General features: G+C 37.2%; 2 protein-coding genes across 9 annotated transcripts in view; both read left to right on the forward strand.

The window, feature by feature from the left end:
- The window catches only part of HSF5 (heat shock transcription factor 5), a 49,903-nt gene extending 45,815 nt beyond the window's left edge, over positions 1–4,088 (forward strand). The window contains exon 6 of the mRNA XM_041726059.1: positions 3,758–4,088. Coding sequence (XP_041581993.1) covers positions 3,758–3,828 — 71 coding nt within the window. The 3' untranslated portion in view covers positions 3,829–4,088. The remainder of the gene's footprint in view (positions 1–3,757) is intronic.
- Positions 4,089–8,587: 4,499 nt separating this feature from the next.
- RNF43 (ring finger protein 43) overlaps positions 8,588–16,178 on the forward strand; it is a 63,981-nt gene continuing 56,390 nt past the window's right edge. For 2 of the 8 annotated variants that reach the window (XM_041725515.1, XM_041725513.1), the window contains exons 1-2: positions 10,847–10,984; positions 14,112–14,170. Coding sequence is in view for 6 of the 8 variants with exons in the window: in XM_041725513.1 (XP_041581447.1) it covers positions 14,165–14,170 (6 nt within the window). In the remaining 2 variants the exon portion in view is untranslated. Of the gene's footprint in view, positions 10,985–14,111; positions 14,171–16,178 lie in introns of all 8 variants that reach the window. The other 6 variants (XM_041725509.1, XM_041725511.1, XM_041725510.1 and 3 more) reach the window with 6 other exon arrangements.

Genomic DNA, 16,178 nt, shown 5'->3' on the forward strand with positions numbered 1-16,178 from the left:
ATGCACCGGGAGCCCGACGTGGGATTCGATCCTGGGTCTCCAGGATCGCGCCCTGGGCCAAAGGCAGGCGTTAAACCGCTGCGCCACCCAGGGATCCCCTGGCCCCACACTTTTAAAAAGATTTTGTTTATTTATTTGACAGAGCATAAGCAGGGTGAGCAGCAGGCAGAGGCAGAGGGAAAGGGAGAAGCAGGCACCCCTCCCCCCCAGCAGAGAGCCTAACATGGGGCTTGATGGGGATCATGACCTGAGCCAAAGGCAGGTGCTTAACCAACTGAGCCACCCAGACACACCTAGTCACTATACTCTTCTCAACTGGCAACTTTGTTAATGAAGGAAGCTCATTTTAATAAAATTACTATGTTTAGATGCTCGTTATTAGAAGCTGTGTGCCAAATGCTATTTAAAGCCCAGCCATTAAGGTTAAGAGGGTTTGTTGCTCACATTACTTTACATAACTCATTCTGAGGGTGTTATAGAGCCATGCAGGGTATTGCTATTTTAAATATTCCTGTCTGTGATGTGTTCTTGTCCATGATTTGAACATATCGATGTGATAAAGTCATAATAAGCATGATGAATGACATTTATTCACCGAAAAAAGAGAGTTCATTGCTACTATTCTTCAGTCTGCCTCCCTTTGTGAAATTTGTTTAAATTTTTTTTTTTAATTTTTTATTTATTTATGATAGTCACACAGGGAGAGAGAGAGAGGCAGAGACACAGTCAGAGGGAGAAGCAGGCTCCATGCACCGGGAGCCCGATGTGGGATTCGATCCCGGGTCTCCAGGATCGCGCCCTCGGCCAAAGACAGGCGCTAAACCGCTGCGCCACCCAGGGATCCCCCCTTTGTGAAATTTGTAGTGGCTTTACTAGCCTTTACCTTTAACATGTTCCATTACCGAATGGCCTGTGCTTCCTTCTCATATGGAGCTGAGGTATTTGAAGAATGTTCATAATTAGGTGTTTCTCCTACATCTTTCGGTCAGCTTTTAGAGATCCTAATGCCTAGGTAGCACTTCACACCAATTAAATCAGAATGTTGGAAGGTAAGAGCCTTAGGCATCAATATTTTTTAAAAGATCCCCAGTGATTCCAGTGTGCAACAAGGTTTAGAAACCACTGGCTTTACTTACTAACCATATAGCTTAGAGGAAAGCTTCTTGCTCCTGGTACCACTTTATCCCTAAGGATTAATTAAATGACTTTATAATAATACACTTTACTTGAAAAAAATGTTATATAAATATAAGACAGTACTGTATTTTGTTATTATATAGACTATAAAGTAGCACTTTTGTGGTAAAATATGCATAACAAAATTTACCACATTAACCATTTTGTACAGTTCAATGGCATTAAATACATTCACATTGTTGCACTATTATCACCACCATCCATCTCCAGAACTTTTCTCATCTTCCTAAACTGAAACTGTGTCCATTATACAATAATTCCCATAATAGCCTGCAGCCTGTGGCAACCACTATGCCCACTTTCTGTCTCTATAAATCTGACTGCTCTAGGTACTCGTATAAGTGGAATTATACAGTATTTATCTTTTTGTGACTGACTCATTTCAATTAGCATATCTTCAAGGCTCAACCATGTTGTAGCATGTGTCAAAATTTTGTAATTTTTTAAGGCTAATATCTCAGTGTATGTATATACCACATTTTTAAATCCATTCATCTGCCCTTGGATACTTGGACTGCTTCTATCTTTTGGCCATTGTGAATAATGCTGCCATGATCATGGATGTACAAGAACTGAATCTTAAGTGATAAATTGATGGCATGTTTTCCCTCTATAAGAGGCTCATCTGGATAAATTGTTTATTCTTTTTTTAAAGAAGATTTTATTTATTTATTCATTAGAGATACAGAGAGAGAAGAGCAGAGACATAGGCAGAGGGAGAAGCAGGCTCCATGCAGGGAGCCCAATGTGGGACTCAATCCCGGGACTCCAGGATCACACCCTGGGCCAAAGGCAGGCACTAAACCACTGAACCACCCAGGGATCCCCTCTTTTTTTTAAGATATTTTTTTTAATTTGAGAGCGAGAGCATGAGCAGGAGGTGCGGGGGACAGGGAGAAGCATGCTCCCCTCTGAATGGGGAGCTCAATGTGGAGCTCAGTCCCAGGACCTTGGGATCATGACTTGAGCCAAAGGCAGATAAGTGCTTAACTGACTGAGCCACCCAGCCATCCAAATTGCTTGTTCTTTATGGATAGATTGTAGTGCAGTTCACCAGATGAGTTCACCTGCCCCTAGCGACTGGTCTGCCTCTTACAAGGTATGCAAAAATTAGTTATTATTCTGTATGCTTTCTGGATTTTCTCAAATGTGGTGGTAGAATTATTTTATTGAATCAGCGGGTCAGTCCCACAGAAGCTGTGTTCTAGAAATGTAATGATAAATAAATGTAATAATTCTAGTCTTGTGACTAGAATTAAATAAAGGAGTCATGCTATATAGTTTAGTTTAATTCCCAAATGGTTCTACAGCAAAATTGTAAACTGCAAAACAAACTGAAAAGGGTTCCGTGGTCTAGAAGTTATAAACTAGAAGTACGTATGTTGCTCTAGAAGTTGAAAACTAATTAATTAGCTCGAGTCTAGAAGCCACATTAGGATCTTTTTACTTCTGCCAGTGTTACTAATGCCCCATAGCTCTACTTCTATACATGGTCTTAGTTTTTTGTATTGCAAAATCTAGTACCTGAGCTGAGAGTTCACTTTTTAGTTCTTTCCATTCTTTTCTTTTTTTTCTAAGATTTTTGTTTTTATTTGGGGTGGGGAGGGGCAACGGGGGGGGGGGGGAGAAACCCAAGCAGACTCTGCACTGAGCTCAGAGCCTGAGGTGGAGCCCTGAGGTCATGATCCTGAGATCACAACCTGAGTTGAAACCAAGAGTCTGACGCTTAATCAAGTACACCACCTAGGCATCCCTAGTTCTTTCCATTTTTAGTGAACCTTCTGTCTCTTGACTATGAGGGGTGTTTCTTTTCTACAGACAGTTCAGATAGGTGTTTCTACAAGAGATCAGCTGTGTTTTCAGTAAGTGGAAATTTTATGGAGTAAATCAACTTTGGAAAAATAGTGATTACTCATTTTAACATTGTATTTCTTTTTTTTTTTTTAAAGATTTTATTTATTTATTCATGAGTGACACACAGAGAGAGGCAGAGACACAGGCAGAGAGAGAAGCAGGCTCCATGCAGGGAGCCCGATGTTGGACTCGATCCTGGGTCTCCAGACTCAGGTCCTGGGCTGAAGGCGGCGCTAAACCGCTGAGCCACCGGGCCTGCCCTAACATTGTATTTCTGAAGGCACCACTTTTTCAATTCCCACAAGCCACCCACCCACTCATCCTTATAGTATCAAAGGAATGAATTTTGATTTTTTTTTTTTGAATTTTGATTTATGTGTGTATATTTCACTTTGATCCCTTTGACACTTCTTAGTTTTTCATTTAAAATAAAAGGTAGTTGAAATGAAAAGAGGCTCAGACACATCACTGAAAAGAAAGAAACTGTATACTTTGTTGGTCTTACTCGGTTAACAATTGGCCTACATCTGTGTGCTTTAGAGTTACAGGGATGACCGAAAACTGAGACTCTGATGAGATAATATAGTTTGAGAACCAATTCTACATTTAAACATGAGCAACTTGTTCTTCTTGTCTGAAGACTTATCTATTGAATTCTGTAGTCCTAGAGGCTAAGAGTGAGTAAACAAACCTTCTTTCTTTTTAGATCTCCATCTGCTGGTGGACGTGGCCTGCAAGCAGGAGCACTTTCCAAAGGAGGAAGAATTAAAAGAGTGAGGAATGGATGACAAATGTGACATTGTGCACTAGCTGTAGCTGGAAGCAGATTAGCCTTGCACATGACACACTGTTGGGATTTTTTCAGTTCTGTTAAGGAAAAGTATTTTTGTTTTGTTAATTGAGAATTTTGTTAATTGAGAATTGGGACTTTTTTATTTGCTGCAGCTGTTCAGATTATTTACCTTGACAAACTACTAAACATCTAGCAGTCTTTTTTTTTTTTTTTTTTTTGCTGCCCAGATCCCTTTCAAATGAAAAGTCCTGGCCTTCTGTTACAGTCAAGAAGCATCTAAAAAAACTGCTGCATCTATGGTACTGAAGAATAATCTGATGTGTGTGCTGATTTGCCATCTTGCCACTCTTAAACTGTAATCAGCACAACTCCAGTGGGGAGTTCAGTCTCTCTGGTTCAAGTCACAGTGTGATCCTTGTAGAGAAGATTGTGTGAGAAACAAAGGCATGTGAGGTCACCAAGATCACAGATCTAAATGGGTCAGGAATTCCAGGGAAGAAACTCTTCAGAAAGAGCTAATTTTCTAAGTGATTAACCAGGAAATGCTCTTACTTCCTAACCCAGCATTCTGTTTCAAAAGCAAGGCATCCAGACTTGGACCATCCATCACACTTAACAGCCCCTGATTCTTTTATATTAATGGGAGCATTCTTCTATTTTCATATCTTTCTTTAATTTTAATGATACATTATCATAAATGGTAAGAAGGTTTTGTTATATATCACTTATTTAAATGTCTTCTAAAGAGAAGTATTTAATTTGTTCATTATATTTATAAATGCTGGTAGATTTAAAAGGTTTAAAACTTTATATTTTTATTAATACTGAAGGATAGAAGGATAAAGGATGCATGTGTAAGATACTTATTTTGAAGGGGAAAATGTGTGAACAAAAACATTAAGCCATTTAACACTGTTTTCTTACTTTAGATTTTTATATTCAATACATATAAATTCTCATCTATATGAGATATTGTGTGCAAATTTTGGGAAAAACTGATTAATAGTCATTCACCAGAAGCTGTACCTCTGGCATTTTTAATAGTTTATGTCTGGTTTAAGCTTCTGAGAGAATTTTGGATAGTGGGATAGACCATAACATTTTTATTTTATCCCCTCTATAGGATTCTGAATTAAATAGTAGGATGTGGGACCGGTTTTTAGGAGAGGTATCTGGGGTGTCCACTTTATGTGGTTGATCCCTTACTTGCCCATCCAATGACAGCAAGAAACTTTATGATTTTAAAGTCTTTTAAACTGGCTAAAGTCTTTTAAACTTTCTTATTGGATTCTGTTTCAATTATTCTAATAAGAATTGCAGAAACAAAAGGAAAGCCTAGGAATATGAAACTAAAAAGAAAAGGTACTTAGTGATATGACATAAATACTATGCTACTCTTTGTGAGTGTAACAATACATTTCTTAAATTGCATTGTGCCTTCCCAATGATGTCAAACTGTATAAGTTTTACAGAGATAGTAGTTTTTTGGAAAAGAATGAGTTCTGTATTGGTCTACAGTGACTCAGTTCAGATATGAAAATAGGTTCTGAAAAGTGACCTGTTTGGTCCATCTGATTAGACTAGTTGATGTCCATGTGATGGGCATTTATTCATCTTTATTAGCAAGGTTTAAAAGATAAACAAATTATTAAGACTCTTCCATCTTTTAGCCACACTATGTATTTTGACAGAGTATGTGAAGAGGAGACCCAATTTCCAAATGAAGGAATTGTGCCTTTTTTCTGTCATGTCGCAAAGCTGATAAACTGTGTAGGTGACATTCCTTCCCTTAATATGCCTTTTGGCTTTGTATATGTTGAAAGAGATAATATCTTTTGAGGAATGTGTGTCAAACAGAAACCTTGGCATGGATTTGGTTTCAGTGGTTTTAAGGCTTAATTAATGAAATACCTTTATCAGCTTTCCAAACTTTTTTATATATGAACAAAACAGACCAAGGAGCTGGATCTCCTGCTGTACTCACATGCCTGCTACCTATCAACTAAAGCTATCATCACTGACTTGGGAAAAATGGCAAAAGATCAAATAAATTCTTTGTGTGAATTAGCCAGTAGGGTCTGACATCTACTAACAAGGTTTCTGACTAGCACCTCAGTATTTCAGCACCTTAAGTATGATAAATTTCAATCAGTCAACAATAAAGTGAGTGTTTCAACAACTTGTCTTGCTTGTTTTTACTGTTTTATTGGTGATCAATAGAAACCTCAGTCATCATGACTATTATTAATAATAGCAAAATTTATTTATTTTTTAAATATTTTATTTATTTATTCATGGTAGACATAGAGAGAGAGAGAGAGAGAGAGAGAGAGAGAGAGAGGCAGAGACACAGGCAGAGGGAGAAGCAGGCTCCATGCTGGGAGCCCGACATGGGACTTGATCCCAGGACTCCAGGATCACGCCCTGGGCCAAAGGCAGGCACTAAACTGCTGAGCCACCCAGGGATCCCCAATAGCAAAATTTAAAAGAGAATGTATTGTTTTTCAACTTAAAAAAAGTTAGTCCTGGCTTTTTTTTTTCCCATTGGCAATTGAATAGAGATTGAATCTTTAAAATGCTGTTAAGGATAAGGACAATTCTTGGACAATGTTTATAGAAACCTGTTTTTTTGTTTTGTTTTGTTTTGTTGTTTTTTAAGGAAAAGGATGAGTAGTCTTCAGTAACTTTAGTCAATCAGATGTGGAAATAGATCCTGAAGGATGATCTTTCTCATGGGTAAGATTAGATAGTAGATGTCAATGAGATGGGCATTTCATTACCATAGTAATGACATCTTTATGACACCTCTGTGGAAGCTGTGGTATATCAACTCCTGAGGGATAAGCCAGAGAATAATTTCTCTTGCTTGTCAATTCTGGTGACCTAGTAAGCACAGTATATCAATAAAATAAACCTCACAGGACTGTTTGGTTTGATCTTGAGGATCTCACGGGATACCCAGGTTCATGATACATATTACCATCATTCCTAGATCTTGGGAGTTTCCTCAAGAAAGGGCAACCACATCTGCATTTTCTTCCTTCTAACTGAATGTGTGTATTAACTCTTAGGTTTAGGTCTTTTCTTTGAACTCCTTTGAAAGTTTCAAGCAGGAGTAGGTGAGGCAAAGTCCCTTAGTCACTTTTTGTTTAAAAATGTTTTTGCATATATCAAATATATGGCAATGTATATTTTGCATTATTTATGCTATACTATTATACAGTATACATACAATAAGAAATATAAAACCATAGAAGATTTAGAAAAATTCTTTTGAAAAGAGCTGTAAAAAAAAAAATGAAAAGAGCTGTAAAGGTCTATACTTGTATTGTGTTCATAAGGTCCAACCAGTAAAGAGAAAGTGCTAAATTAAGTGCTAAATTAAAGATTTGTTTTAGAGCATATTTTTCTGCTCTATATCAGTTATTAGGCCTAAAATGCCAAAACTATTGCCATATATCTTCTTATGGAAAAAATGCTCAAGGTGAAGAAAGCACTCATACTTTTTTGCTTTTGGAGGCATTATGTCAGTTAAGTTTTAGTTTCCAACCTACAATGCAATTATTGCTATCCACATTTTACAGATGATCAGTTTGTGTATTTTCACTTGTATAAATAAAACATTTTTTAATCTTACATGCTTCTTACCACAATTTTAAAAATTTAAGTGTAAAAACAGTTTAAGTATACAATTCAGTAGTGTTAACCACATTCACACTGTCGTGCATTTCTACATTTTGGAGAGATGTCAATAGGTCAAAAATGAAATGGACACAGTCAAATATAATCTGGTAAATTGAAAATTCAAATTTTAGAAACATATATTAGAAACTTTTGCATTCTAATGACAAAGTAACTAAAAGGGTTATAGTTCATGATTGTGGTAGTTAGCCAAAAATTGGTTTCCTTTTTGCCTACATGCTTCCCATTAAGCATATATATTTTATACCTTTGCTTGTATTAATGACATAGACTTACTTGCAATCTTACATTGAGGGCATAGGTGTGATCTATAGTATTATTTCACTTTCCAAAGGCCTGAGAAGAAAATAACAGGTTCTAGACCTCTGATATCAACCTGCTCTATACGGGCATAGTTTAGAAAAGAGCTCCTGAATTTATTTTATTTTTTTTTTAATTTTTTTTTAATTTTATTTATTTATGATAGGCACACAGTGAGAGAGAGAGAAGCAGAGACATAGGCAGAGGGAGAAGCAGGCTCCATGCACCGGGAGCCCGACGTGGGATTCGATCCCGGGTCTCCAGTATCGCGCCCCGGGCCAAAGGCAGGCGCCAAACCGCTGCGCCACCCAGGGATCCCCGAGCTCCTGAATTTAAATAAGTAAAAGCTGAAGAAAAACTATGTACAAAATGGACAGGGTTCTTGCCGGGGTAGCATACATGAGACAGCAATAAGTACTATAGCACTGGATCACTTTATTCTAGCTTTGTGCCATTCATAGACGCTAAAATCCAAAAAGAGCAGAAATCCCTCTGAACTCATATTTGCAAAATCTTGTGTCCACTCTTTCATGTTCTGGGTTTTTATTATTTTATTCCCTTTATTTCATTATACCACCGTTTATGTTCTCTTGGGTGTGTTCTACTGCCTAGATACCTGTTTGACATGTAGCTTGCTTACCCAGAGAAAATGATTGAGCATTGAATTGGATGCAGTTTGACTGTGGCTCAATAGAGGGAGTAGGGGAGCTGAGAGAGCGGAGAGGAAAAGAACGTGTCTGGCTCTGTAAGTGTGCGTGCACTCAAGCCCTCGCCCTAGCCAGCCAGGAGGAGGGGCGGGCTGGGGAGGGGGGCGGGTGGTTGCCTCTAGCTGCTCCACCCTCACTTTGTGTCAGCAGGTAGAGAGCGTGATTGCAGTCCCAGGGGAGGGAGTCAGAGCTAGAACACCAATTACAAACCACAGGCTTCCTCCTCTAGGGAGTTGATCCAGAATTGTCTTTCTGGAAGGGAAGCACTCGAATCTTTCCGAACTTTCCAAGCCCATCCATGATTCAGAGACACTGCTTTCTCCCTCTGGGATTTTCTGTGTTCCTGGTAGTGAATTGTTGCTGATGTATTTGCTACTTTGCTTCTTTTCTCTCTCAGGATTTGATCATTTTATATGCTGTTCGGGGAGAAAAAGAACTTTTGTTAGAAAGGAGATTTCAGAAATGATTTTGGATCCTTTATAAGTGCTTTTAGAGTTCTTGGGAACAGTAGCTCTAAGCCTGGAGTAAATGTTTGCCTTTGACCTGCATGGATTATTTTTTCAGGCTGCGGAATTTCTCGGCACCTACCTGCAGTGTGGGGCCCTTGATCTGGTTGCAGAGTAAGAAGGTGGAAGAATGAGCTGTACTTGGTTAAGCAGTTGAAACCTTTTTTGAGCAGGACCTATAAAAGCATAATTGAATTTGTTTCACCCCCGTGGATTCCGGTGGGCCCGACAGCACAACAGGTTTGCAGATTTCTTTTGAAATTCTTATTTTTCTCCCTCTGCCTCAGCAAAAGAGAAGGATCTATATAACAGGTTCATGTTCAATTGCTTGGCTTTTCAACACTTATTCCGAAGACTTTATAAGTTTTTTTTTTTTTTTAACTTGACCTCTGAACACAGCGGGCTTTGTGGTTGAAGTGCATTTTTATTTCCTGAAGGGTACACATTTTAATATCTTAGAACTAAGATTTTGTTTGTACAAAGACCTAAATTCTCAAGTGTGCCTAGAAATAGCACAGATCTGCTCTACTCAGGCTTATTTTTACTTTTTCAGGATGTTCTACTTAGAGCCTGTAGACTAATCACCTCCCTACTCCCCCTATCTTTTATTCCCCACCCCCTCAAAGAATTTGAAAACGTGTTAGGAATAGTCCTTTGTTTTACCTAAGAACGTAGAAAATTACAGATTACAAGATCTGGATAATAAAGTAGTTTCCAAAAGCATCTCATGGGAAATCAAAGTGCTTGGCATTCTCAAGCAGGAGAATAAAAGCTGGAATCCCTAAGATAGAACGGAAAATAAAGATAGAAATATCAATTTTAACTGGAAAAAAATTTGGAAAGCTAACTTTTTCAAATACTCTTATGATTTTGAAAGTTGGAAAAGGCAATGAAACTCAGGATTATCCTGTAATATGTGAAGACATATAAATTGGCATCTAATTTATAGACAAATTTAGGTAGAACATTAAAATGATAGTATATTTAACTTCATGAAAAGTATAAATTCAATGGGCCTAGAACTCTGGCTACACTAAAAAAAGTTTAATGTGAAAATTTTTGAATACATGTCATAGCATCTTTGGACATGTCTCGAAGTGTGGCCTGAAATATTGTACCCTCTCCTCCATTAAAAAAAAAAATCTCTCCTTTACCATTGACAATTTTGTGGCTTAGGAAGGACCATCTCTTCATTTTCCAAGCTGGCTTTTTTCACTCTCCTCTCCAATGCATGGCTTTAGTTGTTTACTTTGCCTTGTTTTGTTCATTAACATTGGGTTTAGCGGTTCAGCAACTTGATGCATATGGAAGACCAGCACCAAGTGAATTGACATAATAATAATTCAGGATGTGACATTCAACTTCAAGCAAAGTTGGAAATTCCAAAGAGAAGTGGTGATATCTTTACAAATCATAGTGAAGATGGGAGAAAATGACATATCTGCAGCAGAAGTGGGCTGAAAACACCCTCTTCTTCCCTGACAGATCAGGAATGCCACCTGTTCTTGGGAATTTATTTTAGAGAAAGGAAGAGCCAAAACTACAACTTGGCTTTCAGAAACTGAAGCATAAATTGTCTTTTCCTCCCATTTGTCTGGATCTGAGAACCTGCATTTGGTATTAGCTAGTGGAAGCAGTATGTATGGCCGAAGTGCATTGCTGCAGCTGGTAGCATGAGTGGTAGCCACCAGCTGCAGCTGGCTGCCCTCTGGCCCTGGCTGCTGATGGCTACCCTGCAGGCAGGCTTTGGACGCACAGGACTGGTATTGGCAGCAGCGGTGGAGTCTGAAAGATCAGCAGAGCAGAAAGCTATTATCAGAGTGATCCCCTTGAAAATGGACCCCACAGGAAAACTGAATCTCACTTTGGAAGGTGTTTTTGCTGGTGTTGCTGAAATAACTCCCGCAGAAGGCAAATTAATGCAGGTAAGGATAATTTATTATATTTCACTTTCCATCTGTCCAAAATATGCCTTTCTTCTTTTTTGTCTCTCAAATCAAATACAAGAGCTTCTGCTGTTTAGTTTTGTTTATCTTTTAAGGGTATTGCCTTATTGGCCTTCTAAAACAAAATCTTAATTTATACTGAAGAAGAAACATATAAAATTCCATGTTTTAGAAGATCATCTGCTTATTTTTAATGCTGATATTACATTGTCTTTTTAGATCCATGTAATAAGGCCATTCTTTGCAAGTGATGTATTCTGGGGCCCATTTTTTGATAGATTAAATATATAGACTTATATTTAATTGACCCGAGGATCGGACTTTATATCCTGTTTAAATTTGAAGTGAACACTGAGGAGGTTGATTTTTTTTTATTGAGGTAAAATTGGTATATAACATTAGTTTCAAGTGTACAACATAATAATTTGATATTGTATACATTACAAAGTGATCACCACAGTAAGTCTAGTTACCATCTGTTGCCATACAATTGTAAGGAGGTTACAATGGTCAGCAGCACCCTGAGATTCTAGAATGTCTTTGGAACGTATTTGATCATCATATCACTTTTAAAATTCAATCAAGCTTGAATGTTACAGCTGGTTTTATACCACGTGGAGCACTCTATTGCTAACCCCAAAATGGAGAGGACTACGTTACAAAATGGACACAAGGTGTAAAATTGCCTCCTTTGGTCTTGTCTACACATAATTTTATTTTGAAAACTTTTTATTTCAACATTTGTTCTTTGTTCACCCACCAAGCTTTTCAGACACAGTTTCTTAGGCTTTTACGCTGTGAATTTTGCCTATAATTCATTCATAGCCTATTCTTTATGTATCAAATTTATGAACTGACTGGGGCCATAGATTTTCATAGGTGAATTGCTCATTCCCCATGGTGAAGAGAGAGCCTAAAGGGCTGTACTTTTTTACTGTGGCATTCTAGTGTCTTATTCCATAGAACTGTGAAAGATTATTGCTTAATATTCATTTTATAAATGGGCGGCTCTTGCTATAGCTCTTGGACATAGGTTAAAATGTTATTAAATATGATTTATTTCAATATCCAGCCTCAGATTTTAATTTTGTGATATGAACAGAACCAAAGTATTGTTTGCATTTAAATTGTTGTCTACTTAAAGAAGGTGAGAAAATTTAACAAATTATAGAACTCTCTTTTCCAAACATGGGATTTTACATTATATGATTTTGTGGTTCTTTAAGATCACTTTTTAGGCAATATTTTGACACTGGGTTAAATGAAGTGGAAGAATTAGATGAAATGGAAAAATAGGCAAAAAAGAATGTATCTGGAAAAAATGGCAAAAGAATTTTTGGACAAGAGCCTATTTATTCATTTAAACTCTAGGATGGAATTAGGAATATTTATAGGTAAAGGGACGTCTGGGTACCTCAGCGGTTGGGCGGCTGCCTTTGGCTCAGGTCCTCAAGGCATGATCCTGGGGTCCTGGAATTAAGTCCCCTGTCTGGCTCCCTGTGGGGAGTCTGCTTCTCCCTCTGCCTATATCTCTACTTCTCTGTCTCTCTCATGAATAAATAAATAAAATATTTTTTTAAAAAAGGAATACTTACAGATTGAAATCACAAATCATTTTGAATATAATTGGAAAGGAAACTTTCTTCCTGACTTTGCCTAGTTAATATCCTGAAGCATAATGAATGTATGTGCTTCATTTTCATTTTTATCTCTAATTTTACTATAGAACCATATTTTGATATATCTGAGGTCTTTGGGAGCCATACTAAGCTATGTGTCTTATTAATGTCCTGTGGCGGCATGTTCATGGGTTAATTATATGATGCAGGGGATCCCTGGGTGGCTCAGCGGTTTAGTGCCTGCTTTTGGCCCAGGGCATGATCCTGGAGTTCCGGATCAAGTCCCACATCAGACTTCCTGCGTGGAGCCTGTTTCCCCCTCTGCCCATGTCTCTCTGCCTCTCTCTCTTTCTGTGTCTCTCATGAATAAATAAATAAAATCTTTTAAAAATTTTTTAAAAAATTTATGATACATAAAATAGTGTCTCTTTTATTTTAAATGTGTTGTCTTCTGTTATAAAGCTCTGTGTATTTATAAAGGAAAAGGTATATAACAGAGACTAGCTGGGATTCTCTCTACCATTCATTATTTTACCAATCTTTATCACATCTTCTCCTATTCTACCTTTCTTCTCACTCTGGTAAATTCTGCTGTTTTTTGTTTTTTGTTTTTTTTTTTTTTTAGCTGTTAATTTTGAACCTATCAGTATACTTTAAATGTTGTTTCTTTACTTAGTGAAGGGGGAATTTCATTGTATCTATTATTTAGCAAGGCCTTAAATGCTTTATTAGAGGGTGGTTTTGCATCGTTGGCAATTTTTAGTCTTTCTTCACTTTTTCTGTTCACATAAGCCTCTTTTTTAGGTCATTAATAAGTTTGTATACTAGGCTAATATTAATCACTGGATACTATCAATATTGGTCCTGGTTTACTGTCTCTGAGTCAATTTTTAATCCACAATAGTTACTAAATTTTCCTAATAGCCTCTTTTGAGAGACTTTATTTTAAAAATACAAAAACCTTTTGAATGATATGCACCCGTTCTTCTTTACCTGCCATTTGATTAATTCTTTCAAAGAACTCTAGTGTGTTAGGGACACATGGTTTACACTTGTAGAATCCATGCTGTTTGTTCCTTATCAGATTACACTGCAGCTCAGGTTTACTCAACTGTGGTTAACCAAGCCTCCCATTTAACTGAAGTTTGCATCTCTCAGAGCTGTGCTTTGCTGCACTTCAGCTTGCTTGATAGATAGCTGTACCCTGTGTCACAAATCTGAAGGCAGTCTTCTCTGTTGGCTTTGATGAATTTTAGATAATTTTATGTATCCTCTGCCTATGAATTATTCTAGCTGCCTATTAAGGTTGATTGTCTCTAAAGATGTAGTCAGGCCTTGTAAAATTGGGGGTGCTATGCATTGGGAAATGTAAAGATACAAGAACTGTGATTTAAAAAAACAGTACTCTTGTTGTGGTTTCTGGAATTCCCAGAGAGTTTCAGAAAACCTGACATTTCTTTATATTTTGTTCAATTAATCCCTGTCAGGGAAACTTTCCAGATCTCCTAATTCCTTGTCTGTGTCTGATAAAAAGGACTAAATGATGGTGAGTATAATTTTTTACTGTTTTTATTTTTCATTTGAAAAAATATATATTTTTTTCTCCTGGTTTATACCACTGTAGATGGAAAATGTGGTAGATCTTATGCATTGTCTAACTGTCCAGTTTTCTGGTTTATTTACTCTTGTCAAGATTTGTTTCTATTATTTCTAGTAACATGGTTGCTACCACTTCTATAAATGATTATAGTCCTATTTTCTTTTTTGATTCTTACTCCTTATAAATGTCACACAGAGGGACAACTCAAAATCGATCTTTTTCCTCAAAGCAAAAGAGCGAGATTCCTATTAGCATAGCATGAGAGGTCAACGTTCTTTGATTGTCATACTCTTCCTGCTCAGCGGGTTGTCCTGGATTTTCTTAGACTCAAGGATAAAGTTATGATCAAGATTAAAATGTACTGTCCTGAGGCTTCAGACTTACAGTGGGAACTGTGGTGGTTAGCTTTTGGCCACAAGCAGTGAACACCTCCTGGACAAATTCCCCCTTGTGCATTGTCTCTGCTTGCCCCTTAATTTACCTTTTAGTCAACATGTAGCTATCCTATCTTTGCATTTTTGCTTTATTTGTAGTCAGAACCTGAAATGAATAATTTGAGGAGGGAGAGAAATCTTTATGATTAAGGCTGTGGCCAAAGCCAGAGAGACAATGCTTTAGGTAACTATAGTTGACAAAGTGACTACACTGTGACTCAAGGGACATGACTTTTAGCTCTGACTCTGTCACTAAGTAGTTGGGTGTTTTGGGACGAAATGGTTTTTACCTTTCTAGGCTATAGATTCCCCATCTGTAAAAATGAGAGACTCAAATATAATAGTGCATTGCAAACTTGTGGTAGTCATTTTACATGTATTATTAGCTCATTGCATCCTCATAATAACTTCGTGAGAGAAGTACAAAACTTTTATTCTTCACATTTGACAGATAAGGAAACTGAGACTCAAAGTGTTATTATCTGCCAAGGTCATGTGGCTAGTAGGTGGCATAGTTGGAAGCGTGAACCCTAGAGCCCAAGGTTTTTCAGCTCTAAAATTCTGGGCATCAAAGAATGCTACAAATGAACAGAATACCAGTGTGGGCTATATATATAAATGATTCATTTATTTCCAGACTAGAAAGGAATGAAAATGATGAGTACTGGTTTCTGAGGTTGACCCAGAATACCCAATATCCTGCTAATTTCTAATAATCTCTGTTCCTTCCCTTTCTCTCATTTGTGTTTCATTTGCAAAGATATTTGTAAATCAGATTGTTTATTTAATCAGTATCTACCTTTTCATGTAACAGCTTTCATTAGCTTTCTCTTCATTTTATAACAGACCATGGTAAACCATCTAATACAGGAACCTGGCATCATAAATTTTAAAATAGCATATGCACTGAATGCACAAGTTGGAGCCCCTTGGAAGTAAAGATTTCAAAGTTTTGGGATTTTGTTTTGAGACCAGCCTTTAAAAGAAGAGTAAATATTCAAGGCACAGTCAACTCTCAGTTATTTATATGAATGGAGGTACAGAAAAACCAATTAATTTATAATTGACTTTGGAACAGAGTCAGAAGTACACCCATCAGATACAGTTCCGCTGTGTGCACTACTAACAATCTTAGATACTTGCCTTCTACAGTCCTAGCTCAGAGCCTCTCTTGATTTGGCTTTGTTGTTAGAAGCCTGGCACCCAGAGGGGAGAAGAAAGCTACAGAATATTTTTAATGATAATTTTTCAAGTTAAGAAGGTATCTCTTTTATAAGCACCCATAAAACAGATTTGTATACATAATAGTTCTTTATTTCATGTGGAAATCCAGCAAATATTTTGTAAATTCAAATTCATAAGTCTCTGTGGTTAATAGGAATCAATAAATGAGCTGTACCTTTGGCTATTACACCTATCAGGCTATTTAGTGTTTATTTAGCTGATTCTGGGGGTAGACATTTCCTTGTTTTTTGCAGTAAAGTGTTTGCATGTGTGCTGTAATTTTTTTCTTTATGTAA

This window comes from Vulpes lagopus, chromosome 12 (assembly GCF_018345385.1).
Source record: "Vulpes lagopus strain Blue_001 chromosome 12, ASM1834538v1, whole genome shotgun sequence".
Lineage (NCBI taxonomy): Eukaryota > Metazoa > Chordata > Mammalia > Carnivora > Canidae > Vulpes > Vulpes lagopus.